This window comes from Lathyrus oleraceus, chromosome 1, assembly GCF_024323335.1.
Source record: "Lathyrus oleraceus cultivar Zhongwan6 chromosome 1, CAAS_Psat_ZW6_1.0, whole genome shotgun sequence".
Taxonomy (NCBI): Eukaryota; Viridiplantae; Streptophyta; class Magnoliopsida; order Fabales; family Fabaceae; genus Lathyrus; species Lathyrus oleraceus.
The window spans coordinates 304,891,394-304,917,749 of record NC_066579.1 but is presented as its reverse complement, the minus strand read 5'-3'; the positions used below and the strand labels follow the sequence as shown (position 1 = coordinate 304,917,749).

The 26,356-nt window shown below is 36.6% G+C and overlaps 1 protein-coding gene and 1 pseudogene across 1 annotated transcript; both read right to left on the bottom strand.

Annotated features, from left to right (window-relative positions):
* Window positions 1–4,469: 4,469 nt before the first annotated feature.
* LOC127131949 (pentatricopeptide repeat-containing protein At1g62930, chloroplastic-like) overlaps window positions 4,470–26,356 on the bottom strand; it is a 65,974-nt pseudogene continuing 44,087 nt past the window's right edge.
* On the bottom strand, window positions 7,731–9,669 carry LOC127131961 (pentatricopeptide repeat-containing protein At1g62930, chloroplastic). Its single transcript, XM_051060837.1, has one exon. It carries the CDS (start codon window positions 9,524–9,526, stop codon window positions 7,919–7,921), a length of 1,608 nt encoding a protein of 535 aa, XP_050916794.1. The 5' UTR covers window positions 9,527–9,669; the 3' UTR covers window positions 7,731–7,918.

Here is a 26,356-nt window from a genome sequence, read left to right as displayed (position 1 = left end):
CCTGGTACTAGGCCTGTTTCGATGGCACCGTATAGAATGTCGGCATCTGAATTGTATGAATTAAAGAAGCAATTGGAAGACTTACTTGAGAAGAAGTTTATAAGGCCAAGTGTGTCGCCGTGGGGAGCTCCAGTGTTGCTAGTAAAGAAGAAAGAGGGTAGTATGAGGCTTTGTATTGATTATAGACAATTGAATAAAGTAACGATCAAGAATAAGTATCCACTACCGAGAATAGATGATTTGATGGATCAATTGGTGGGTGCTTGTGTGTTCAGTAAAATTGATTTGAGATCGGGCTATCATCAGATCAAAGTGAAAGATGAAGACATCCAGAAGACAGCGTTCAGAACTCGGTATGGACATTATGAGTATTCTGTGATGCCTTTCGGTGTGACTAATGCGCCGGGAGTATTTATGGAATACATGAATCGTATTTTCCATACTTATCTGGATCATTTTGTGGTAGTATTTATTGATGATATTTTGATTTACTCTAAGTCCGAAGGAGAGCACCAGGAACATTTGAGATTAGTATTGGAGGTTTTGAAAGATAAGAAATTGTATGCGAAGTTGTCCAAGTGTGAGTTTTGGTTAAGAGAAGTCAGTTTTCTTGGCCATGTAATTTCAGGAAAAGGTATTGCTGTAGATCCTTCCAAGGTAGAAGCTGTATTGCAATGGGAAACTCCTAAGTCGGTTACCGAGATTAGAAGCTTTTTGGGATTAGCTGGATATTATAGAAGATTTATTGAAGGATTTTCTAAGTTAGCACTTCCGTTGACTAAATTAACTTGCAAAGGTAAAGCTTTCGTGTGGGATGTTCAGTGCGAAGAGAGTTTTAATGAATTAAAGAGGAGATTGACGTCGGCGCCGGTTTTGACTTTGCCAAATCCGGAGGAACCGTTCATAATTTACTGTGATGCTTCGTTGATGGGTTTGGGAGGTGTGCTCATGCAAAATGATAAAGTAATTGCTTATGCGTCGCGACAGTTGAGAATTCATGAAAAGAACTATCCTACGCATGATCTTGAACTTGCTGCTGTAGTGTTTGCGCTAAAAATTTGGAGGCATTACCTTTATGGTTCCAGATTCGAAGTTTTTAGCGATCATAAAAGTTTAAAGTATCTATTTGATCAGAAAGAGCTGAACATGAGACAACGTAGGTGGTTCGAATTGCTTAAGGATTATGATTTCGGTTTGAATTATCATCCAGGAAAAGCAAATGTTGTGGCCGATGCTTTAAGTAGAAAGACCTTGCATGTGTCAGCAATGATGATTAAGGAGTTGGAATTAATTGAGCAATTCCGTGATATGAGTTTGGTTTGCGAAGTAACACCGCAGAGTGTGATGCTAGGAATGCTAAAGATTAATAATGATTTTATGGATAGTATCCGAGAGGCACAGAAATTGGATGTGAAATTAGTAGATATCCTTAATCGTTGTGGTCAATCAGAGAAAAGTGACTTTAAGGTTGATGCGAGAGGTGTGTTGAAATTAGGGGAAAGAATTTGTATTCCTGATGACGCGATTTTGAAGAGAAGTATTCTAGAAGAGGGTCATAGAAGCAGTTTGAGTATTCATCCAGGAGCTACTAAAATGTATCAGGATTTAAAGAAATTATTTTGGTGGCCCGGAATGAAAGAAGATGTGGCTCGTTTTGTGTATGCGTGCTTAACTTGTCAGAAGTCGAAGATTGAGCATCAGAAGCCTGCTGGGTTGATGCAACCGTTGGAAGTTCCAGAGTGGAAATGGGATAGCATTTCTATGGACTTTGTAACGGGGCTGCCTGCTACCTTACGAGGGCATGATTCGATTTGGGTGATCGTTGATAGGCTCACGAAGTCGGCTCACTTCATACCTATTAACATCACTTACCCAATTGCGAAGTTGGCAGAGATTTACATCCGAGTAGTTGTAAAGTTGCATGGTGTTCCTCTGTGTATTGTGTCGGACAGAGATCCGAGGTTTACATCGGGATTTTGGAAAAGTTTGCAAGATTCGTTGGGATCTAAGTTGAGGTTGAGTTCGGCATATCATCCTCAAACTGATGGCCAAACTGAGAGAACGATTCAATCATTGGAAGATTTACTGAGAGCTTGTGTTCTTGAACAAGGAGGTTCGTGGGACACTTATCTTCCATTGATCGAGTTCACATACAATAATAGTTACCATTCTAGTGTCGGAATGGCGCCTTTCGAAGCATTGTATGGTCGTAGATGTAGAACTCCGTTGTGTTGGCACGAATCTGGTGAGAGTGTAGTACTTGGACCAGAGTTAGTTCGAGAAACTACAGAGAAAGTGAAGTTTATCCGGGAGAAGATGAAAGCTTCTCAGAGTAGGCAGAAGAGTTACCATGACAAGCGGAAGAAGGATTTAGAATTTCAAGCTGGTGACCATGTGTTTTTGAGAGTCACGCCTGTGACCGGAGTTGGGAGGGCTTTGAAGTCTAAAAAGCTCACTCCTCGCTTCATTGGTCCGTATCAAATCTTAGAACGAGTTGGGAAAGTTGCTTATCGGATGGCATTACCATCTAATCTTTCGAATTTGCATGATGTATTCCATGTGTCGCAGCTTCGGAAGTATATCTCAGATCCGTCTCATGTGGTTAGTATGGATGATGTGCAAGTGCGAGATAATTTAACAGTAGAGACAAAGCCTGTACGAGTTGAAGATCGTGAAACAAAGACTCTTCGAGGAAAAGAGATTGTGTTGGTTAAAGTCGTTTGGTTGGGAGCTGCGGGCGAAAGCATGACATGGGAACTTGAGAGTCGGATGAAGGAGTCCTATCCGGAGTTGTTCGCTTGAGGTATGTTTTCGAGGACGAAAACTCTTTTAGTAGGGGAGAGTTGTAACACCCCGAATTAAATAAGAGGATTATTTAATTAAGTTAATAATATATTAATAATTTAATTAAATAAATTGAATTATTGGATTATTATTATTATTAATATTATTTGGAATAATAATTAGTGGAAAATATATAAGTTGGAATATGGAAAAAGGGTTTCATTGTTGGTAAAGAGTTTTCACGTGAAACAGAGCAAACGGCTGAAAGGTGAAAAGTGGAGAAAGAGCAAAGGTTGAAGAATGGAAAAGCTTGAAGCTCAGAGATTGCCGGATTATCTAAGGTAAGGGGGGTTTATCGTCGTTTAATGGGTATTATAGATTAACATGTCATGGGTAGTGAGAAACCGTTGAATTGACCCTAATTGGGATTGTTGAATGCTGAAAATTTGTGATGAATGAACTGGGTTTAAGCTGTAATTGAATCGGTAGTTGTGTGAGTCGTGATTCCCCGAACGTATAGCTTTTTACGGAAATTGAATCGGAGGTCCGAAAGTCCTCCAATGGCGGAAAATGCGGAGAATTCTGCATTCTGCCTTGTGTTAGCGCAGGAACTGCTGTTCGTCTGCGTTAACCGGTTAACCCAGGGTGTTAACCGGTTAACACTGTTATATTTTGTGAAAATGTGCTGTTTTGCCTGCGTTAACCGGTTAACCCAGGGCGTTAACCGGTTAACACTGTTGCGTTTTGCCAGAAAGTGTATTTTTCCTGCGTTAACCGGTTAACCCAGGGCGTTAACCGGTTAACACTGTTGCAGAGTGGGAAAATTGTTAAGTTTTATGCTGTGAACACAATTGGTGATTGGCCTATTGTAGTTAATTGAGATGAGTAATTTTGTTGAGTTTATGTGAGGAAATGTTGATACAAATATGTTGAAAGTTGATTATCAGTTGTTTTGTTGGAATTATTGAGTGGTAGGCTGATGAGCCAAAGTTGATTTTAAGTTGCTTGTTGAAAATACTGAGTTGTAGGCCGATGAGCCAAAGTGATTATAAGTTGTTTTGTTGAAGAAAAGCTGTTGTGTTGCTGTTATTCTTATGTTGTTGAGTTTCAAGTCGTACATGCCATATACATTCATATGCATTAAGTCGGAGCTTTTGCTCACACCACGTTGGCCTGGATTGGCAAAATTATGGGGCTTTTGCTCACACCACGTTGGCCTGGATTGGCAAAATTTTAAGTTGAAAGTTGGAGGCTTATGCCTTGATGCCCACTAAAATGGCAATGATTTAAGTTGGGAGTTTACTCCGAATGGTACCACATGCATGCCGAGTCGAGTCTCATTTGAGTTGCATTTTATGTTGTTATTGAATATGATCTTGAGTTGATAACTGCCGTTGCTGTATGTGTAATCTGATTTGGGTGATGAAACGTGTTAAATTACTTAGCATTACATGATGAATTATAATGCTTATTATATTGATTGAGAAACTCACCCTTACAGTTATTTTTCAGGTAACGAGCAATGAGTTGAGTAGAAGCTAATGCTTGGAGTCTAGTGTAGTCGCTTTAGTGGGTCATGCTCTGATAGATGTAACATCGGGACGGGATGTTTTAATTGTTTTGTTGTCAGTTGTTGAACCATTTTTCATGTAATACGTTATATGCTTTTGGAACGGTTGAGTTGATTTATATCCGCTGCGAATTGTGCAAAAATGTTATTTTGATTAAATAATTGAGCATGACGGTTATTATGTTGTTGAGTGCTGTGTGACACCCTTGGTGCATAATTACTCTGATATTTGTTGTTGTTATTTTAATTAAATATTTGGGGTATTTTAGAAGGGTGTTACAATAATCGGTCATGCACAAGCTCTTCAGGCCAGATAAGGACTAAACCGACTGAAATCATTCCTCATTCGTCTGAGGAAATGCAACAATATTCTTCCTGTGGTTAAGAAACTTTTGTGGATCACGCTCCTGAAATTTGTCAGAAATAATCAATGTCAGAAATTAAAATTAACGTATAAATAAATAAAGAATCCATAACTCATGTTACCTCTCTATCCCAGATATGCCTGACAATATGGTCTGGATACATAGGCAGTAAGGACAAATCAACTAGACCACCCCTAAAAGCCTCTGGCTCAGCATCCGCAGTAGCCTCACCCTCCGAAGGTGGCACTGGATCAACAACATCATCAGTAGGAGGTGGGACATGAGGTGGGACTGGATCATCAACATCGGTAGGAGATGGCACTGGTGAAACCTCACGCCTGCGGGAGAATGGAGGGAGTGATGCGTCAGATGGCGAATCTCATCTCCTACAGGAAGAAGAAGATGAAGCGGCATGAGGAGAAGCACGAGCCCCAGAAGTAGACGACTTTTCCTGACCATATGAACTAAGAATCTCCGGAACCTACTGACTCTTCTCCTGTCGAATGGATGCGTGTTGAGCAACCCTGCCATGCCTCAATCTATCATGCATATCAGTCATTATGTTTGTAAGTTAAAGTAAAGCAGACCATTAGTGCAGGCAATCAACACAAGTAAGAAAATAAATACAAAATACTGAGAAATTTCTGGAGATGCATCTCCGATTACTGAGAAACTAAGCCGCTGAAAAATTCCGGAGATACATCTTCAGAATTTTCTGCAACTCAGAAGTCGCACCAATGGCGTAATGTACCCACATGCAAGTTCAAAAAAATTTATTTTGATCATCAGTTTCAGCCAACAAACAATTAATATATTATGCCTAAACTATCTTAAATGTCATTTCTACTCAGTTCTAAACCCTAATCATTGATTTCTACTCCTTTACACCAAAACTCAACCATTTATCGAAAACTCGAAAAACTTACAAGAAATTGATGTTTTTGATGAAGATGGATGATATTACATATGAAGATTGATGTTCCCTTGAGTTCCCTTAAGGCTTGTTGAATGAAATTTGACTTGGTGTAGAGAAGAAATTTGAGAGAGGTTGAAGTTGAGTTGAGTTGAATTTGAGTAATGTGAAATGATGAAGGAGAAGAGTCTAACGCGACTTAACCTGTAAAATGTTCCGGAGATTCATCTCCAAAATATTTTAACGTTAACTGATCTTTTGGTGCGTCCGGAGATGCATCTCCGAAAACTGGAGACAAGAAACATATGAGGTGCATTAAGAAATCCTCAAAAAATATTTTATGAGGCCCCATTTAACTATAGTTTAACCTTGAAAATTTTGAGACGCTATGCAGTAGCCCATCTTGCACGCCCTCAAAGACGGCCCTAACAACAAGAATAATATATTTTCACATTATGTAATTTTACTCAGAGTGGTGGCAGGTTCCTACACAAACAAAAAAAAAAATACATGAAAACAAACCAACAACTCCATAATAGTCTTAAATAATAAATAGAACTAGGCATGAAAATTCAAAATGTTAAACCGTCTTTCAATTCCATGTCCTCCAAATATGCACAAGTAAATGATTATGGCTAGAACAACTTCTGAAAAGACACATTTTCAAAGAGGATTTCTTAATGCACTCTATAAGTTACTTAGGCATCACATGAAAATACTTAAATGCCCCTAGATTTTAGAAATGTATCTCCGGACGCACCCAATTTTGACTTGACGCTAAAATATTCCGAAGATGAATCTCCGGAAGATATTAGAGCTTGAACTCCTGAAAAAGATGTATACAGATGAGCTACTGGTGCGATTTAAGCTCCACTACCATCCGGAGATGCACCTCCGGAATAATTCTGGAGATACATCTCCGAAATATTTTAACGTTAAGTCTGAATTGGGTGCGTCCGGAGATATATCTCCGGAATCTGAGGACATTTTAGTATTTTTCACGTGATGCCTAAATAACTTATAAGGTGCATTAAGAAATCCCCTTTTCAAAATTAAGCCACAGACAAGAGTGTGAAGTAGCTATAGAAGAAGAAATTGAGTTTCATAGGTTGCAATTCTTGAACTAAACAGAAGCAAAAAAGACAGCATAGCAGTCTAACTCACTAATATCATTAAGTCATTCTTTGCTTACTTTCACTTAAGTGTCAAGCTTATACCTGTTGCGTGCAATTAAGATCTTAGCAATTCAGCCTTAAACATTCTGAAACAATTAAGCTTCGCAAGATAGAATTATCATGCGGAAGAACAAATATAACTTCGATAAAATAAATGAAGTTACCTGTTCTGTCCCAGTTCAATTTAGTAGCCCAAAGAACAAGTATAACTTTGATAAAATAAATGCTGGGAATACTAACAGTTATCAAATAAATAAGATAAATGAAGTTACCTGTACTATCTTTTTTTGTTCACTTGTATATAGTTATTTATAAAAACCAGGTGTGACTTTCATAACTCAAAGCATTCTGTTGGAATGAGCATGCAAACCTATTTTCTGCAGAACCCAACAACAAGAATACTGAACTAGTAACCAAATACAAGAAGAAGAAAAAAACAATTCAGTTTAAAAAGCATAAGTTCCAACTCAAGCCCTGCTTTTCATGATCTTGTAGCTGTTAATTATTCAACTTCAATTCAAGAGGGTTATACCTCACTAAAACTCGTATTAGCCTTATAAGCCTATGGTAGCATGCTACATGAAGTTCTGCATAAAATGTAGTAGAAAAGTCTGCATCACAGAACCATAAGGTCTGATTTCATCTTTATAAAGTTGCTAACTAAGGTCGCTACATTTTGGTTTTTGGTGTTTGAGTTCTAGGACATCACTTGAGGTACTTGAAATTACATTATTTATTCACACAAGAGAGATAAGCATTGAGTCCTCGACCTTTGGGGTCATAGAAGTAGAAAGGAAAGAACTGAGTAATTTTTAGACAAAAAGTTCTAACTTTTTGTACCTTCTAGCACTAACAACATAGTTCTTTACCGGATCAATTAAGTGATGAATGAGATAATGTAATATCATCTAGAGAAAGATAAATGGGAGGAAACAGGAAACAAGATCTATAGATGTTTTCGTAAACAAACTTAACAAAAGAAACAACAACTATAAAGCCTTTTCCTGTTAAGGGAAAGGGCAGGTACATAAATTAAATGATACGACAACGTTTATATATAAATTCAAAATAACAATGTATAAATAGAAAAACATCTAACCTGGTTTGAATCTTACAATAGACCTCTCATAATCATTTCACGAAGAAGTTTTTCCGCCATATCATTTTCATTTTTTTTGAACAACGAAAGAATAATTATTTCATAAATTTTAGCATTTGGAATGAGGCCATTCTTTTTCATTTTTGACAGCAAGGCCAAGGCTTCATCAAAATAGCCCTTGTCACAAAACCCTTTGATCATAACAGTATATGCAAAGACATCTATATTGTAGCCTTTACTTAAAAGATCTTGAAAAATCTCTTGTGCATTCTTAAGCCTTCCATCTCGGCACAGTCCCGTCATAAGAATAGTATATGTATACAAATTTGGTCGAATACCTTGGTCTTGAACTTTTCTTAACAATGCAATTGCCTTGTCAACATGGTGACTTTTGCATAAAGCATCCAATATAGAGGTGTAAGTAATTATATCCGGGGGTTGACCTCTATCATGCATCTCTTCGACAAGCTCTAAAGCATGTGAGATTTTCCTCGATTTGCACAAACCATCAATAAGGGAGCTGTAAGTTACCGTATTGGGAATGATTTTTCTGCAACGCATTTCTTTGAAGAGATTAATAGCTTCATCCACCATTTTAACCTTACAAAATCCAACTATCATGGTACTGTAGCTCCAAACATCAGCAATCACTCCCCTTTTGGACATAATGTTGAATATATCATTGGCCTTGCTCACTTCATTTGCATGACAATATCCATTCATTAAAGAGTTATACGTAACAACATTAAGTTTAATGTCTTTTTTAATCATCATAGCTAACACATTTTGTGCTTCTTTCACCTTTCCTTCCTTACAAAAAGCATCAACCAATATACTAAAAGTATACACATCCGGGTAGATTTTTTCCAATGTCATTTTATTAAACAAATAAATTGCTTCTTTCAATCTACCAACAATGCAAAAGCCATTAATTAAAGCATTGTAAGTGAAAACATTAGGAGAAATTCTCTTAACAACCATTTCAGAATATAAATCACATGCATTGTTAACAAGTTTATCTTTGCACATGCTGTCAATAATCGTAGTGTACATTACCACATCAGGTTGAACCAACTTTCCATCAACTCGTCTGAGCAACTGTAGTGCTGCAGTTGTTTCTCCAAGTTTACATAAACCATTGATCAATGTCCCATAGCTAACTTGGTTGAAATGAAATCCGCGAGCTACCACCTTGTCATGAAATTGCAATGCTTTATGAAGTTCACCTTTGAGACAGAAACCCTTGATGAATGCAGTCAAGGTTATAGCATCTGGGAGATAACCCCTCTTGAGAATCTTCCCCAAAACAGAAAAAGCAAAAGTAATATGACCTAATTGAGAGAGAGAATTGATGATGATGTTGTGAGTTACAAAATCAGGAGTAACTCTACTCAATTCCATCTGTTGAGAAAGGGAAACAACAGTGGGATAATGTTTGGCTTTGACAAGAGAACCTAAAATCTTGCCAAATTCAATGGCGGGTGGGGTGGGTTTCGTTTGGAGCAATCGATTGAACAAGGAAACAGCATCAACAGCATCATCATTGAAATGTTGGAGACAGTGAGAGTATGATCTAGAATTGGGAAAGGAAACACAAGCAACATACCTTAAAAACGACATTGTTGTCTTGTCGCTTGGCACACTGAACAAATTGTGTGCTGTGTTGGAATTGGAATTGGAATGAAAGAATAACCTATGATCTATAGAACACTTGAATATCTATACTCAGTTTGCAGACAAAGAAAATAAGCAAAATTAACATAGTGGCGTTTGTTATTGAAGTGGTTCGGAACATTTGGATTTTTTTTTTAAATAATCATTATTTTCAAAAAAAAATATCAAAATAATCGATTTAAAAAAAAAAATTAAAATAACCAACTTTTAAAACAGATGCGTCAAATGAATTGGCGCATCCATTTTGTAACAGGAGGAGGCGTCAGCATCACCGGCGCATGGGATTGACAAAAATTTAATGATCAGCCCGATCGAAACGTCCCCTTGTTCCACATCCTAGTGCATTAGTTTGTCTTCGAGGTCTCCCACGATTTTCCTTAGGTGTTTGGGGTCTTTGTGTGCTAACCTGATCCAATGATGGCTGGTGTGAAGGTCCGGCGGAAGTTCCAGCGGTATTTGATAGATGTGTCATCATTTGTTCCCAATAGCTAGGGGGCTCTAGCCAACGACGCTTCCGTAATGGAGTTCGACGCTCATGTTGTTGTAGTTGAGTCGATGTGGTTGGGTGAATTGTGGACGGTATAGTTGCCCGAATTGGGACATTGAATCGTTTTGAAAACGAAGCAATGGTTTCTGGGGTGTACTATAGTTAAACAATGGTTTGGTGTTTTGATGATGAGATGTTTGGATGGTCATTGGTAGGGGGCTACGATGAAGTGACCCATATGAATCATCTGGGCTATAGACGTTTGTGGTTGATGCATATGGTTATTGGTGGGTAGGGTTTGATTCTTGATTTTGTGGTTGGGTGAGTGGCATGAAAGGATTGCGAGGTTGGGTGTTTGGTTGTTGGGTGGGTGACATGAATGGGTTGCGAAGTTGGGTGTTTGGTTGTTAGGTGTATGTGGTAGGTTGATGGTGTGAGGTTGGTTGTTGGGTTTGGGTTGTTTGGCATTGTTGTTGGACGGGGACTTGTTGTTGGGTGTATGATGACGAAGCTAGTTGGCGTGGATCAATCAAATATCGTGGCTCAGACACAAATTGTTGCGTTGTTACCGACCTAAACCATGTCATATATTGTTGAGTTGGTCTTGCACCATGTATGATTGATTCTTTTAAGATGTGTTGTCGTCGATTCCTCCAATGATGACACATCTCTTTTGCAAAGTCTCTCTAGTTGGAATAATCTCATTGGGCATCAATTCTTTTTTTATGTCAATCTCCAAAACACGTCGGAGGTTCTGGAATCTGTTGCTACATGCCAAACTGCAGTTTTACTCGGTCACTCTGGTGCATCTCCACAATAGTGAACCGGATAATTGGTGTATTTGTTGTCCAAACTGCAGCAGCATCATGGTTAACCTGATGATCAAGACCCAAATATGGCCTCAAGATAAACTGTACAACAATACGACACGATTAAATGATAAATAATTTGATAAATACGTTTAAATTAAAATAGAGTTGTGTAGAAGTATTACATCGTCTGGTCCAATGTGGTCCAATAGATTGCGATAGACTATTATAGCGTGTTTTAGACACATATTATAGTTCATCTCTCTAACTGACCACCTAGATCATAAACAATTGATAAATATTATGTACACTTAATAGTAATATAAAGTCTAATTAATTATATGGTAAATTTTTAATCTTACTTTGTTGCAAACGGGAATATGAATGGTTTCTCGTTTACCGGGGGCGAGTGACGACATTCTTGACCAACCCCATGCTTGTAGCAAATACGCACATGAATAAAAGTACAAGTGTTTTTTATGCATTTTTACACATTGCACTATATAGATGGGCCAACACAGTTGAACCCCAACTGTATGTGTTTACCTAATTAATGTTGCGTAACAACGGTAAATACATAATATTTACTGTAATACCAGTACTTTCTGGAAATAAAAAATTACCAAATGAAATCATAATATAACACTGAGCTTTAATTATTTTTTCGTACTCGGTTGATTCTTCGGACAATATTATACTCACATAATATTGTTTAAGATATTTTAAATTTATACATTGCCCCCTAGCTTGACCGGATGACTCTCCCTCGGTTTGGTCGTCACACAAAGGGACACCCAATCATTCATTGCAGATAGAGTTGTCCTGGTTAACTCTATCATTCACGACCTTACCATTTATACGTAGACCCAACAACATGTATACGTCCTCAAGTGTGACGGTACACTCATCGAAAGGAATGTGAAATGTGTGGGTCTCGGGTCTTCATCTCTCCAACAAAACAAAAATAAATTTGTAGTCCACCGAGTACGAGACTATGTTGAGGAGATTTCCAAATCCAAATTCTCTAACATATGATTCTATCAAAGGATCGTGAGGGTACATATTCATGTATACGACATCGAAATCGCTTTGGGTCATAATAAAACATAAGTAAGAAATACAATAAGAAGAAGTAATATATAATAAAAACATAGATAAGAAAGATATACGAAATAAATATGAAATAAGTAAAAAGAGAGTAATAACATACAAATGTCGAGATATTCTTGAGTGTTCCTTTGTGTTCATCACCCATAGTCAACAGAGACATAACGCTGCAGAGGTTAAGTGTTGCAGAGCTTGAGTGTGATAAAGAAAGAGTGTTGCAGATGATTAGATGTTGTGAATTGATGCCCTATTTATAGATGAGGAAGTCTTTACTAGGTTTGCAACATACGCAACATGTGATTGGGTGCATGTATGACAAAGTAGATGAGGCACCATAGTCTTAGGCATATGCATGTAGGAGGAGGCGTCATACTCTTAAGCGCATACATGCAATATTCACATGCAAGGTCACATGCGCCAAGGCTAGTGGCGAATGCATGTGAATATTTACATGCAATGAAGAGGCGTCTATGTTATTGGCGCCTAGGTTGCTTTATGCGCCTAGGGAATGGGCGCCTGTTTTGGACTATTAGGGCAGAGATTCTTGTGAGATTTCTTGTGTGCAGGCGCATGCTTTGTGTGTGCAGAGATTCTACCAAGCGCATGCATTGTATTATCTTGTCCTAGTGTTGGAACGAACACAACGATAAATTCACGTACCTCTGTTGCAATATATGAAAAACTAAATTTAATTCATATTATAAGTTTGTGAGGAAATATCATTACATAAACAACAACACCAACAACTAAAATAATTAAAATACAATAACTAAGTGATTACAACCATCAAAACAATTTTGAACATATAATGCATCATCCTATGAACGTCTTTGTCAGTCTTAATATCCACTCATTCGCGCACTTCTCCATTTTGGTTAAACGTGGACACAAGTCATTGGATTCTTTTAATCCTTCCATCATCTCCAATTTCTCCATCTAACCAATTGTTCAACGTCCGATTAAGACGTTCAAACGAATCTATATTTCAAAGTCGAATATATATTTCAAAGTCGAATCTTTATCGGAGAAGCAACGGCGAAAAAAATCAAATCGACATTTCGCTTGTGAATGTATTCAGACATGGTTAAAACTAAAAAACTTGAAGGAGAGTGAATTTGAATGAAAGAAAATGTGGTTGTAAGGTAAAAGTCGTGTGAAAAATATTGCATGCAGGGCGAGGTATTTATAGAAGGAGTAAGAAAATGCATGCGCCAAAAGTTTAGGCGCCACACATGTGAACACATGTAGGCGCCAGAAGCATTATCGTCACCTAATGCAACTACATGCATGCGTCAGCTCACTTGGCGCCAATATTAAATGCTTCCAAAGCATGCGTCAGTGATGTTGGCGCCTCCTCCTGCTACAAAATGGATGTGTCAGTTCATCTGGTGCATTTGTTTTAAAAGGTGGTTATTTTGGATTATTTTTTAAAATATTGATTATTTTGGGGGAAAAAATTGAAAATAGTGGTTTTTTAAAAAAATCGAACTTTTGAGTATTATACCTATTTAATTTAAATAGTATTTTGGTAAGGTGGAGTGTTTTTTATTTTTGTTTTGTATTTTTTTAAAATAATTGTTAAAATAATTTTGGTTTTAATGCTTAAAGTTAAAATTTGTATGAAAAAAATTCTGCGAATTTTATCATTAAGGATTAAAATTAATTTTTTTAATAATTTAAAGATTTTATCTTAAAAAAATACAAAAAGTAAAAATATGATAATTTATCGGGATTAAAAAAACTATTTAAAGCTATCTATTTAAATCAATATTTCTATACACACCATATTTTGTTAAATAATCTTAAATTTTCAATAAATATTCTATAACAATTACTAGTTACTAGCGTCCAAACGCGGTCTGTCCGCTTTTTTAATAAACACATGTGAAAATATATACGATATTATTTTATTTAATGTTAATTTTAATTGAAAGTTATATAAGAAGTTAATAGTAGGAAGTTATGTGAAAGATGATAATAGTAGTTTTAATAGAAATTATTAGAAGTTATTATGTAAGTTACCTAAGGGTGAAATTGGTAGAAAAATAGGCTACACCAAAATCAAGTTTTCCCTTCATATATTGTTATAGATGAAGAAAAAAGTTACTAAGGGAAACTAAGAGAGAGCGCACAAGCGAAAGCTGGACACTTGTGAGTTCGAGAAGGAGGAGAGCAAGAAACTCGAATCGATTTAAGACAGATGTGGCTACAATGACTAAAGATGGATCAACATCATGTTACGTAAATAATTTACCGAAAGACATCACTGAGTTAAAGATGGAGAGAAATTTCGCTAAATGGAGAAAAGTGGTAGATGTGTATATTGCAATAATAATAATAATAATAATAATAATAATAATAATAATAAGACAGAAAGAATCTTTTGGTGTGTAAGATTTGAAGGAGTTCATGACAATGAATGTTTATAGAATCAACTTAATGACATATGGTTCAGATCATTCAACACTTGGGTCAATATATCAAGATTCCCAAGACTAGAAAGATAGGTATGCCAAAATTCCATTGTTGTAACAATCAATCATAAGAATCTAACACACGGAGCTGACGCGGAACCAAACAACATAGAAAATAGGGACTTTCAAATAAGTGAGAGGGCACAAGGAAGATGACAGGAAGGCAAATCATATGCGGATGCAATCAGAAGCAACTTTCGTTATCAGAACAGAGACGACGACATGGAATGGAGACAAAAGGAAATACAAAACGATAAAAAGAAAGCAAAGGAAAAAAGGTTGTGTGTATATCATTATCAATAAGCGAGGAAGAAATGACATATTAATGCTTCAACAGAGAATGACGGAGGAAGGCATCGTTATAGTAAAAATCATCCCACTTAGGGGTGAGCAGCTATTCCTAAAGGTAAACGAAGATGCCAACTTCAAAGAATTGGTGAATGATTCAAAATAATTTTTCAACAAATAGTTTAGTGTAGTAAGAGAATGAGAGACAAGAGATATGGCATGGGCAAGATATATTTTGTGTTGCATTTACGGTGTATCAGACCATGCTTGGAGAAAGAGATTGTTTTCAATTCTGATCATATCATTTGGAAGATTAATTAGGATTGATCCTGAAATAGAAAATATGCATAGGTTGGTCGTGGCTCGAGTCTTGGTCAGGACGATATTACTCAATTTCATCAACAAAACCAAGAGAGCTTAGACATAAGGATAACCGAAGAGTTGTGTGACTATGAATCCAGTATCAGAGAAGCAGATTACTGGGATGTTTTAGAGGTTAATACAAATGTAGATTCCATAAACTCAGATGATACCTCATTCTGCTATCATTTGAAGTTGCATATCCTTGGGAGGAGATGGGAGTTACATGTCCCTAACACATTCAGGGGAGAACCCAAATGCGGTGGTTTTGTTGTTCGTCTTATGATTTTCATTTTCATTTACTTTTGTTTATTGAGTCTTGTGGTGTTATATTTGCAAATAACCTTGTCTAAGACGACAACTTGGGACCACACTAGGAAAGGGTGATGATGTGAGGTCGTCTGAAGGGAGGTATTACATCATCCTTAGGTCTTCCTCACCCCTAAAGAGAGGAAACATGGGATAAGATGTGTCTTGGATAAAGAGAAATTCATAGGCGTTACTGACCCATGTCTCCCTTGGGAATAAGGATTCAACTGTCCACATTTTGACTAGGTGGACGATGACCTTTCCCAAGGAAACTCTAGGGATCAGGAACTCTTATAAATACACTATCCTCAAACGGATAAAGGGGTATCCTTGAGTGATACACACTTACTACTACTTAGAGAGCTACATGCTCATATTAACCTTAACACCGTCAATTTAACCACTCGCCTACAACCTTGTAGCACCAGCCTTCAGCAGGATCTCTTACCTCACATGAGTTGGTCCCTTAAACAGCCTCAAAAACCACCACATTGGGCTACTCGCCACCGTGAGCTAACCCTCACCCCTGAAGGAGTAATATACCTAATAGGGCCTCTGATCTCACTTCCCTTGCAGGGGGAACATGCACACACATATACTTTTTGGAAAGTACAAGTCTCCTTCATAATCAACATTACCTCATAAGTGTGTTTAAATCAATTCATTTTTAGAAAGCATAAACCAATGGTTATATTTGAGCTTGATCGTGATGCTTTTAGTCAATTTCAAGTCAATGGAATAATAACCATGTGTATTATGTGTATTTTGAAAATCATGAAAAATTGAGATTTTGTATGCATGATTCGAATCATGTACATATCCTGACTCGGGTCAAATTGGACAGAGGCAACCCAAAATTTTCAAACACTCTGATTCAAATCATACTTTTAACTTGATTCGAATCAGTCAACTTTGTGATTCAAATCAGACTTTAGACTTGATTTGAATCAAAATGATTTGGGTCACCTCGACTTGATTTGATCTGAATCAAACTTTATACATGATTCGAATCAGACACTTTTTCCACATTTCGCTTTTAGCTCTGTTTGAATTAATTTGAATAAGAATTTACACTTGATTAAAATCACAGGCTTTCTGATTCGAATCAAACTTTATGCTTGATTCGACCCATCTGAGAAATGGGTGTCATACCCTAAATTTCTCCCCATCTTAGGGTCATTCATTTGTATATTGCATCCATATCATTTCTCATGACCATTTTATCTGGTCATAGGACTCCATTTCACGCAAAGGTCAAATATCAAGGAACCAAAGTAATTCGGACCATACTTGAATGTCATGCATCATCAGAGGTTTTTGGACTGATTCTTGTATCATTTTTGGCAAAAGTGTAAAGGTTTGGTCCTCCATTTAAGCCAAGTGACATATGTTTGTTTTGAATTTAGCCTTTGTTTGGAAAATTGGGATTGAAGAGATTCATTTCCATTTCCCTATGTTTACCAAGTCCAATTCAATACATTCATTCAAATATAGGATCAAATACATATTACACAATACATCTTGCATAACCAAAGTTGCATGGCATTGCAATCAAAACATATAGTTGTCATTGAATTTGCATTTAACTTGCTTACATCACCATTAACATAGTTTTAAAAAACCTAAAATATAAACATGAGATGAAATAGAGTCAAGGCCCATGTTGCCCAAGATTGCACCTTTGAGCATTTTTTTTTCACTGCATTTTTAAAAATAGCACACCAACATTAGTTTTTGATGCACTTTATCCGGTGATAACATTCACTTGAGGGACCACCTATAGCTATGGACAATCATCAATTTCACTACAAACAAAACTCATAAACTATGCATACCCAATTTACCCTCAACCCTCACTTTTGGTCCCCACAAATGAGCAAAGAATAATCAGTGTCAACCTTACTCTAATAGTTTTATGCAGACCTCAATTACAACTCACTTTTTAGAAAAAAATCCATAACCAAGTCTCACATGTGTGAGGATATATTCCTCTCACCTGACATGTATTCTAAACCCTTTCATACACTTTATAAAGAGAGCATTTACTACTCACTCTAAAGGAGAGATGAAAGTCTAGCGGAGCCCTGCTAAAATCGATCTTCACACCTCACCTAAAGCTCATCTATGAGTTCACTGAGCTTCACATTGAAGCTTATTTGAACTGAGCTTGACCCCCCATCACGATAACCACCAAGCGACGGAAAAGAAGAAAGAGAAATAGAAAGTCACAGCAGAAAGAAAACAAATCGAGTAGACATAACTTTAGGACAATCATTTCACTCCATTCGGTAGTCACCTTTGCTTCATCTCTTTCATTTTTGAATTCGTCTTCACTCTATTTCCATGTAGTACTCGATGTAACCGATAAAATAGTGAAAACGATTAGGGCATTGGGACTGCGAGGGATGATGGTTATATGGTTGTTATCTTTGTTTGCTTCTTTGATGTTTGTCATATGCGGCTCCGTGTGTTTTGTTCGCCGATTTCGTTGAGTTTGTTTTGATTTGACTTGTTTGATTTGCGTTTGATTTCTGGTATAACTAATGTATCCAAGGTTTAGTGACAATGGTGTGTTTTTATTAGGTTATAAATCAAGGAGATTTGTTTTGTTTTTTATTTATTTTAAATTTAATTTATTTTTTAATTGGATTCATGAGATGTTTGTGATTATGAAGGAGAAAGAAAATAAATTGAAAGTTAATAAAAAATTATAATTGATTGTATATAAAACTATTTGTTATGTCGTGTTTATCTAAGATTTTTTTCTTATTTATTACTATTATTCAATATCTTTTCTTTGTCTACTACTATTAATTATTCAACTTCAGTAGTTCAAGAGGGTTATACCTCACTAAAACTCGTATTAGCCTTATAAGCCTATGGTAGCATGCTACTTGAAGTTCTGTATAAAATTTAGTAGAAAAGTCTGCATCACAGAACCATAAGGTCTGATTTCATCTTTATAAAGTTGTTAACTAAGGTCGCCACATTTTGGTTTTTGGTGTTTGAGTTCTAGAACATCACTTGAGGTACTTGAAATTACATTATTTATTCACACAAGAGAGGTAAGCATTGAGTCCTCGACCTTTGGGGTCATAGAAGTAAAAAGGAAAGGACTGAGTAATTTTTAGACAAAAAGTTCTAACTTTTTGTACCTTCTAGCACTAACAACAGAGTTCTTTACCGGATCAATTAAGTGATGAATGAGATAATGTAATATCATATAGAGAAAGATAAATGGGAGGAAACAGGAAACAATATCTATAGATGTTTTCATAAACAAATTTAACAAAAGAAACAACAACTATAAAGCCTTTTCCTATTAAGGGAAAGGGCGGGTACATAAATTAAATGATACAACAACGTTTATATATAAATTCAAAATAACAATGTATAACTAGAAAAACATCTAACCTGGTTTGAATCTTACAATAGACCTCTCATAATCATTTCACGAAGAAGTTTTTCCGCCATATCGTTTTCATCTTTTTTGAACAACGAAAGAATAATTATTTCATAAATTTTAGCATTTGGAATGACGCCATTCTCTTTCATTTATCAACAAAGTTGTAAATAATAATCATAAAAATAATTATATTTTTTCATAATAATCATAAATTTTAGCATTTGGAATGAGGCCATTCTCTTTCATTTTTGAAAGCAAGGCCAAGGCTTCATCAAAATAGCCCTTGTCACAAAACCCTTTGATCATAACAGTATATGCAAAGACATTTATATTGTAGCCTTTACTTAAAAGATCTTGAAAAATCTCTTGTGCATTCTTAAGCCTTCCATCTCGGCACAGTCCCGTCATAAGAATAAGATATGTATACAACTTTGGTTGAATACCTTGGTCTTGACCTTTTCTTAACAATGCAATTGCCTTGTCAACATGGTGACTTTTGCATAAAGCATCCAATATAGAGGTGTAAGTAATTATATCCGGGGGTTGACCTCTATCATGCATCTCTTCGACAAGCTCTAAAGCATGTGAGATTTTCCTCGATTTGCACAAACCATCAATAAGGGAACTGTAAGTTATTGTATCTGGTATGATTGTTCTGCAACGCATTTCTTTGAAGAGCTTAATAGCTTCATCCACCATTTTAATCTTACAAAACCCATTAATCATGATACTGAAGCTCTTAATATCAGGAGTCACTCCCCTAAGGGCCATAGCGTTTAATATATCTTTGGTCTTGTTCACTTGTTTAACCAGACAATATCCACCCAATAAAGAGTTATACGTAACAACATTAAGTTTAATGTCTTTTTTAATCATCATAGATAACACATTTTGTGCTTCTTTCACCTTTCCTTCCTTACAAAAAGCATCAACCAATATACTAAAAGTATACACATTCGGGTAGATTCTTTCCAATGTCATTTTATTAAACAAATAAATTGCTTCTTTCAATCTACCAACAATGCAAAAGCCATTAATTAAAGCATTGTAAGTGAAAACATTAGGAGAAATTCTCTTAACAACCATTTCAGAATATAAATCACATGCATTGTTAACAGGTTTATCTTTGCACATGCTATCAATAATCGTAGTGTACATTACCACATTAGGTTGAACCAACTTTCCATCAACTCGTCTGAGCAACTGTAGTGCTGCAGTTGTTTCTCCAAGTTTACATAAACCATTGATCAATGTCCCATAGCTAACTTGGTCGAAATGAAATCGGCGAGCTACCACCTTGTCATGAAATTGCAATGCTTTATGAAGTTCACCTTTGAGACAGAAACCCTTGATGAATGCATTCAAGGTTATAGCATCTGGGAGATAACCCCTCTTGAGAATCTTCCCCAAAACAGAAAAAGCAAAAGTAATATGACCTAATTGAGAGAGAGAATTAATGAGGATGTTGTGAGTTACAAAATTAGGAGTAACTCTACTCAATTCCATCTGTTGAGAAAGGGAAACAACAGTGGAATAATGTTTGGCTTTGACAAGAGAACCTAAAATCTTGCCAAATTTAATGGCGGGTGGGGTGGGTTTCGTTTGGAGCAATCGATTGAACAAGGAAACAACATCAACAACATCATCATTGAAATGTTGGAGACAGTGAGAGTATGATCTAGAATTGGGAAAGGAAACACAAGCAACATACCTTAAAAACGACATTGTTGTCTTGTCGCTTGGCACACTGAACAAATTGTGTGTTGTGCCTGTGTTGGAATGAAAGAATAACCTATGATCTATAGAACACTTGAATATCCATACTCAATTTGCAGACAAAGAAAATAAGCAAAATTAACATAGTGGTGTTTGTTATTGAAGTGGTTCGGAACATTTGGAATATCTTTTTTATAATAACCATTATTTTCAAAAAAAAATCAAAATAATTGATTTAAAAAAAAAAATAACCAACTTTTAAAACAGATGCGTCAAATGAATTGGCGCATCCATTTTGTAACAGGAGGAGGCGTCAGCATCACCGACGCATGCTTTGGAAGTATTTAATGTTGGCGCCTATGTTTGGCCTTTGGTATATGCGTCAATTCATTTGGCGCATACACCTTTGTATTTTTTTAAAATTTTTTTTTTAATAAATAATGAAATATAATGTTAAAAAAATGTTTATTCATGATATAATAAAAGTTACATGGGATTGACAAAAATTTAATGATCCGATCGAAACGTCCCCTTGTTCCACATCCTAGTGCATTAGTTTGTCTTCGAGGTCTCCCACGATTTTCCTTAGGTGTTTGGGGTCTTTGTGTGCTAACCTGATACAATGATGGCTGGTGTGAAGGTCCGGCGGAAGTTTCAGCGGTATTTGATAGATGTGTCATCATTTGTTCCCAATAGCCGGGGGACTCTAGCCAACGACGCTTCCGTAATGGAGTTCGGCGCTCATGTTTTCGTAGTTGAGTCGATGTGGTTGGGTGAATTGTGGACAGTATAGTTGCCCGAATTGGGACATTGAATCGTTTTGAAAACGAAGCAATGGTTCCTGGGGTGTACTATAGTTAAACAATGGTTTGGTGTTTTGATGATGGGATGTTTTGATGGTCACTTATAGGTGTAACAACCCAATTTTAGTAATTATTTCTTATATTATTATTATACTTTATTTTAATTATTTGGAGTATTAAGTAATTAATTGGTTGATATGAGATATAATTAAATAATTATATTAATTAACTTAGTGTGTATGTTGTGTTGGTTTAATTTATTTGAATTAAATAGAGATATTTAAATATTAGGTCTTATTGGGCCTAATAATTAAATTAGAGGTATCACTTTAAGCCCAAATAGAATACTAATATAAATAGTAAGAGGAGAGGGAGAATAGGATTCATTTGATCATTTGACAAAAATAGAGAAAGAGAAGAGGAAAAGTAAGGAGAAGAGGGGAAGGACAAGAGAGAAGCTAGGGTTTCCAGAAAATTGAAGAGGTAAGGGGGGAATCCTTATTATTATGGGTCAGTATGATTGGGTCAATGGGTAGAAAATGTTTAGGTTGAAATCCTTAAATTACATTGTTAGGTCTTGATGAATATTCTCGATTTGTGGTGATTTGATTATATTAAAACTGTAAATTAATGTTATATACTTAGAGTATTGTATGAGTCATAATTTTCTGAACGTTTGACTTTTTACGAAATCGAAATCGGAGGTCCGAAAGTCCTCCAACGATGAAAAACGCAGAAAATTCTGCATTCTGTTTTATGTTAACCGGTTACCCACCGAGCGTTAACCGGTTACTTGCTTGAAAATCTGCGCAGAAAGTTGATTCTGTTTTATGTTAACCGGTTACTTGCTCTGTTTTGTGTTAACCGGTTACTCACCGAGCGTTATCCGGTTACCACTGTTGAAAAATGAAAAATTGAGATTTTAAAAAGTGGTATTCATTTGAATGAAATCTAATTGTGTGTATTTGATAATTAGCTTATATTTGTGAATGATATATTGTATGAATGTGTATATGTACCATTGGTGGATAATTCATAGAGTTGAATTATGGTGATATGTGGAATGTTAAGATGGTAGAGATGATCTTAATTGTATATGTTGTTGGTATGTGTGCATTCATTCATGGCATGGTCGGCTTCATGGTGGAAGCGGTGAAACTGTGGGTTCACATGGTAGCATACATTGATCCTTAATTGGAAATAGGCGTAGTAGATGTAGCATATGTTGATCCTTAATTGGAAATAGGCGTAGTAGATGTAGCATAGTTGATCCTTAATTGGAAATAGGCGTAGTAGACGTTGATCCTTAATTGGAAATAGACGTAGTGGCTTTGATCTTGTCCGGATCGGAAGCGTGGCTTGGATTCTAGATATTGAATCGGAAAGCGGTGAAACATTGGGTTCACATCGAGGTACCACATGCATAGAGTCACATGTCTTGCATTAAGTCACATTAGAGTTATGCGATAATTGAATGTATGTATTGATGTGATTGTGATGTGTGTTCGAGATATGGTAATTGAATTTGGTGATGTTTGGATACATAACTTGGTGAAATATGTGATTATGTGATAATTGTGGTTATGTGTATATTTGAGAATATAGCATTGAATTTAATATTAACTCCTTGAGTTTTGAAGTATGTTTGAAAATGTGAAATAAATGTTGGTTAATATTATTGACATGATTATACAAGGTGTGATGAATTCCGTTAATTGTTTATTTAATCATTGTGCCTTATTATGCTATTTCATAATGATTTGAATTCTCACCCTTTCTGTTTGAATGTTGCCTTTACATGGGCATCGTGCAGATACTCCAGAGTAGTATTGCTGAAGTAAATGGGCGGTAGCTCGCTCGAGATTAGCTAGAGAATTTCCGTATTTTAGTTTGAAGACTAGGTAGTGAGTCAATGCTCTGGTCATGTAACATTGGGTAGATTAGTAGTATTGAACTCATATCTTATTTGGATATGCATTATGTTATTACTTGTTTTATTTTATCTTGAGGTGATTATTGAGAGATGATCATGGTACGGGACATGGATCATTTTATGAAATGCATGAATATTCCTTATTTTCCGCTGTGAACATATATTCTTGAATATTCATGAAAATTGAAATGTGTTATTTTAAATGACCAGGTGTATTGTATATTGATGAGGAATGATGTTGGTTTTTGAAAGCTTTTAGTTTTTTTGAAAACGTCGATGTGACGCCCTTTTGTTTATATGCGTGCTTATTTACTCTGATTATATGTTAAGTATTTTGGGATATTAAAAGGGGTGTTACATTAGTGGTATCAGAGCAGGTCGGTCCGTCCGGTCAGGTTGTTTAATTACGTTTGTTCCCTAGTATGCGACATGTGTGTGAGAACACTGTCGATGCTTGTTTTATTTTCCATTTGCAGGTTGGGAATGAAATAAGTGGGGGAGAAACGTCTGTTTCTCTTGGATGTTCCAATTGTATCGAGCTTGGACATTATGTTGTTGCATGCAAGAGTGCAGTGTTGGCTAGTTAACTTGTTTTGAGAAGACGGTTATTTTTCCCGAGGTTGGTGCTAAGGAAGATTAGTTTGTGTCTGCTAAGCAAGTTGATGAATCCGTGCAAGGTGGTGTCGAGTTGTTTATGTTGTTGGCAACCTTGGATATTCGTGAGAAGAAGACGATTGAAGAATTGCCAATAGTTTGTGAGTTTGCGGAGGTATTTCCGGAAGATATAAGTGATTTACCGCCGGAATGTGAGGTTGAGTTTTCGATTGATTTAGTTCCTGGAACTAGTCCTGTATCGCTGGATCCCTATAGAATGTCTGCTTCTGAGTTGAAAGAGTTGAAGGGTCAACTTGAAGACTTGCTCGAGAAGAGGTTTATTCGTCCTAGTGTGTCGCCGTGGGGTGCACTTGTGTTGTTGGTCAAGAAGAAAGAAGGTTCTATGAGATTATGTGTTGATTATAGACAACTGAATAAAGTGACGATTAAGAACAAGTATCCACTTCCGAGGATTGACGATCTGATGGATCAGCTGGTTGGAGCTTGTGTGTTTGGCAAGATTGATTTGAGGTCTGGGTATCATCAGATTCGTGTAAAGGCTGAGGATATTCAAAAGACTGCTTTTCGGACAAGGTACAGTCACTACGAGTACTCCGTGATGCCTTTTGGTGTGACTAATGCACCTGGTGTATTTATGGAGTATATGAATAGAATTTTTCATGACTATCTGGATAAGTTTGTTGTTGTGTTCATCGATGATATATTTATTTATTCCAAGAGCGAAGAAGATCATGCCGAGCATTTGAAGGTTGTGTTATCGGTGTTGAAGGAGAGGAAGTTGTTTGCTAAACTCTCTAAATGTGAATTTTCGTTGAGTGAAGTAAGTTTTCTTGGACATATGATTTCGAGTGGTGGTACTTCTATGGATCCTACGAAGATTGAAGTTGTATCTCAGTGGGCAGCTCCTAAGTCTGTTGCTGAGATTAGAAGTTTCCTTGGTTTGGATGGCTATTATAGGAAGTTCATTGAAGGATTTTCTAAGTTGTCGTTACCATTGACGCAGTTGACTAGGAAAGGTCAAGCTTTCATTTGGACTTCGTAGTGTGAAGCGAATTTTCAAGAGCTTAAGAGAAGATTGACTACGGCTCCTATTTTGATTTTACCGGATCCGTTAGAAACTTTCGTTGTGTAGTGTGATGCTTCTTTGTTGGGTTTGGGAGGTGTTCTGATGCAAAAAGGGCAAGTGGTAGCTTATGCTTCAAGGCAACTTAAAGTTCATGAGAAGAATTATCTGACGCATGATTTAGAGTTGGCCGTCGTTGTGTTTGTGTTGAAACTTTGGAGACATTATTTGTTTGGATCGAGATTTGATGTGTTTAGTGATCACAAGAGTTTGAAGTACTTGTTCGATCAGAAGGAATTGAATATGAGGCAAAGGAGATGATTGGAATTCTTGAAGGATTATGACTTTGGTTTGAATTATCATCCTGGAAAGGCGAATGTTGTAGCCGATGCATTGAGTAGGAAGTCATTGCACATGTCTATGTTGATGATTCGAGAGTTTGAATTGTTGGAGCAATTTAGAGATTTGAGTTTGGGTTGTGAAGCGACGTCTTCGTGTGTTAAGCTTGGTATGTTGAAGCTTACGTGTGGCATTCTTGATGAGATTAGAGAAGGTCAGAAGTCAGATTTGAAATTAGTCGATGTTATGACATTGATTAATCAAGACAAAGGTGGTGACTTTCAGATTGATGAGAATGGTATCATGAGGTGTCGTGATCGAGTTTGTGTTCCGGATGTTGCGGATTTGAGAAAGAGGATTCTTGAGGAAGGGCATAGAAGTGGTCTGAGTATTCATCCTGGTGCTACAAAAATGTATCAAGACTTGCGAAAGATGTTTTGGTGGCAAGGTATGAAGAAGGATGTAGCGGAATTTGTGTATTCATGTTTGACTTGTCAAAAGTCAAAGATTGAACATCAAAAGTCGTCTGGTTTGATGCAACTGTTATCTATTCCCGAGTGGAAATGGGATAGTATCTCTATGGATTTTGTTTCGGGTTTGCCGAGAACATCGAGTAATTGTGAGGCGATTTGGGTCGTTGTGGATAGGTTGACGAATTATGCTCATTTTATTCCGATGAGGATGGATTATTCGATGGAGAGACTTGCTAAGTTGTACATCGAAAGGATTGTGTGTTTGCATGGTATTCCGTCGAGCATTGTTTCGGATAGAGATCCGAGGTTCACTTCGAGATTTTGGGAAGGTTTGCAAAGTGCTTTGGGTACGAAATTGCGTTTGAGTTTGGCATATCATCCGCAAACTGATGGTCAAACGGAGAGGACTATTCAGTCACTTGAAGATCTTTTGAGGTCTTGTGTTTTGGAACAAGGAGGAAATTGGGATAGTTTCTTGCCTTTGATCGAGTTTACGTATAACAACAGTTTCCATTCGAGTATTGGAATGGCACCTTTTGAGGCTCTTTATGGCAGAAGGTGTAGAGCTCCTTTGTGTTGGTACGAATCGGGAGA

Bases quoted from the DNA above. Each gene is read 5' to 3' on its own strand.
- LOC127131961 (XM_051060837.1), bottom strand. From the start codon at position 9,526: ATGTCGTTTTTAAGGTATGTTGCTTGTGTTTCCTTTCCCAATTCTAGA.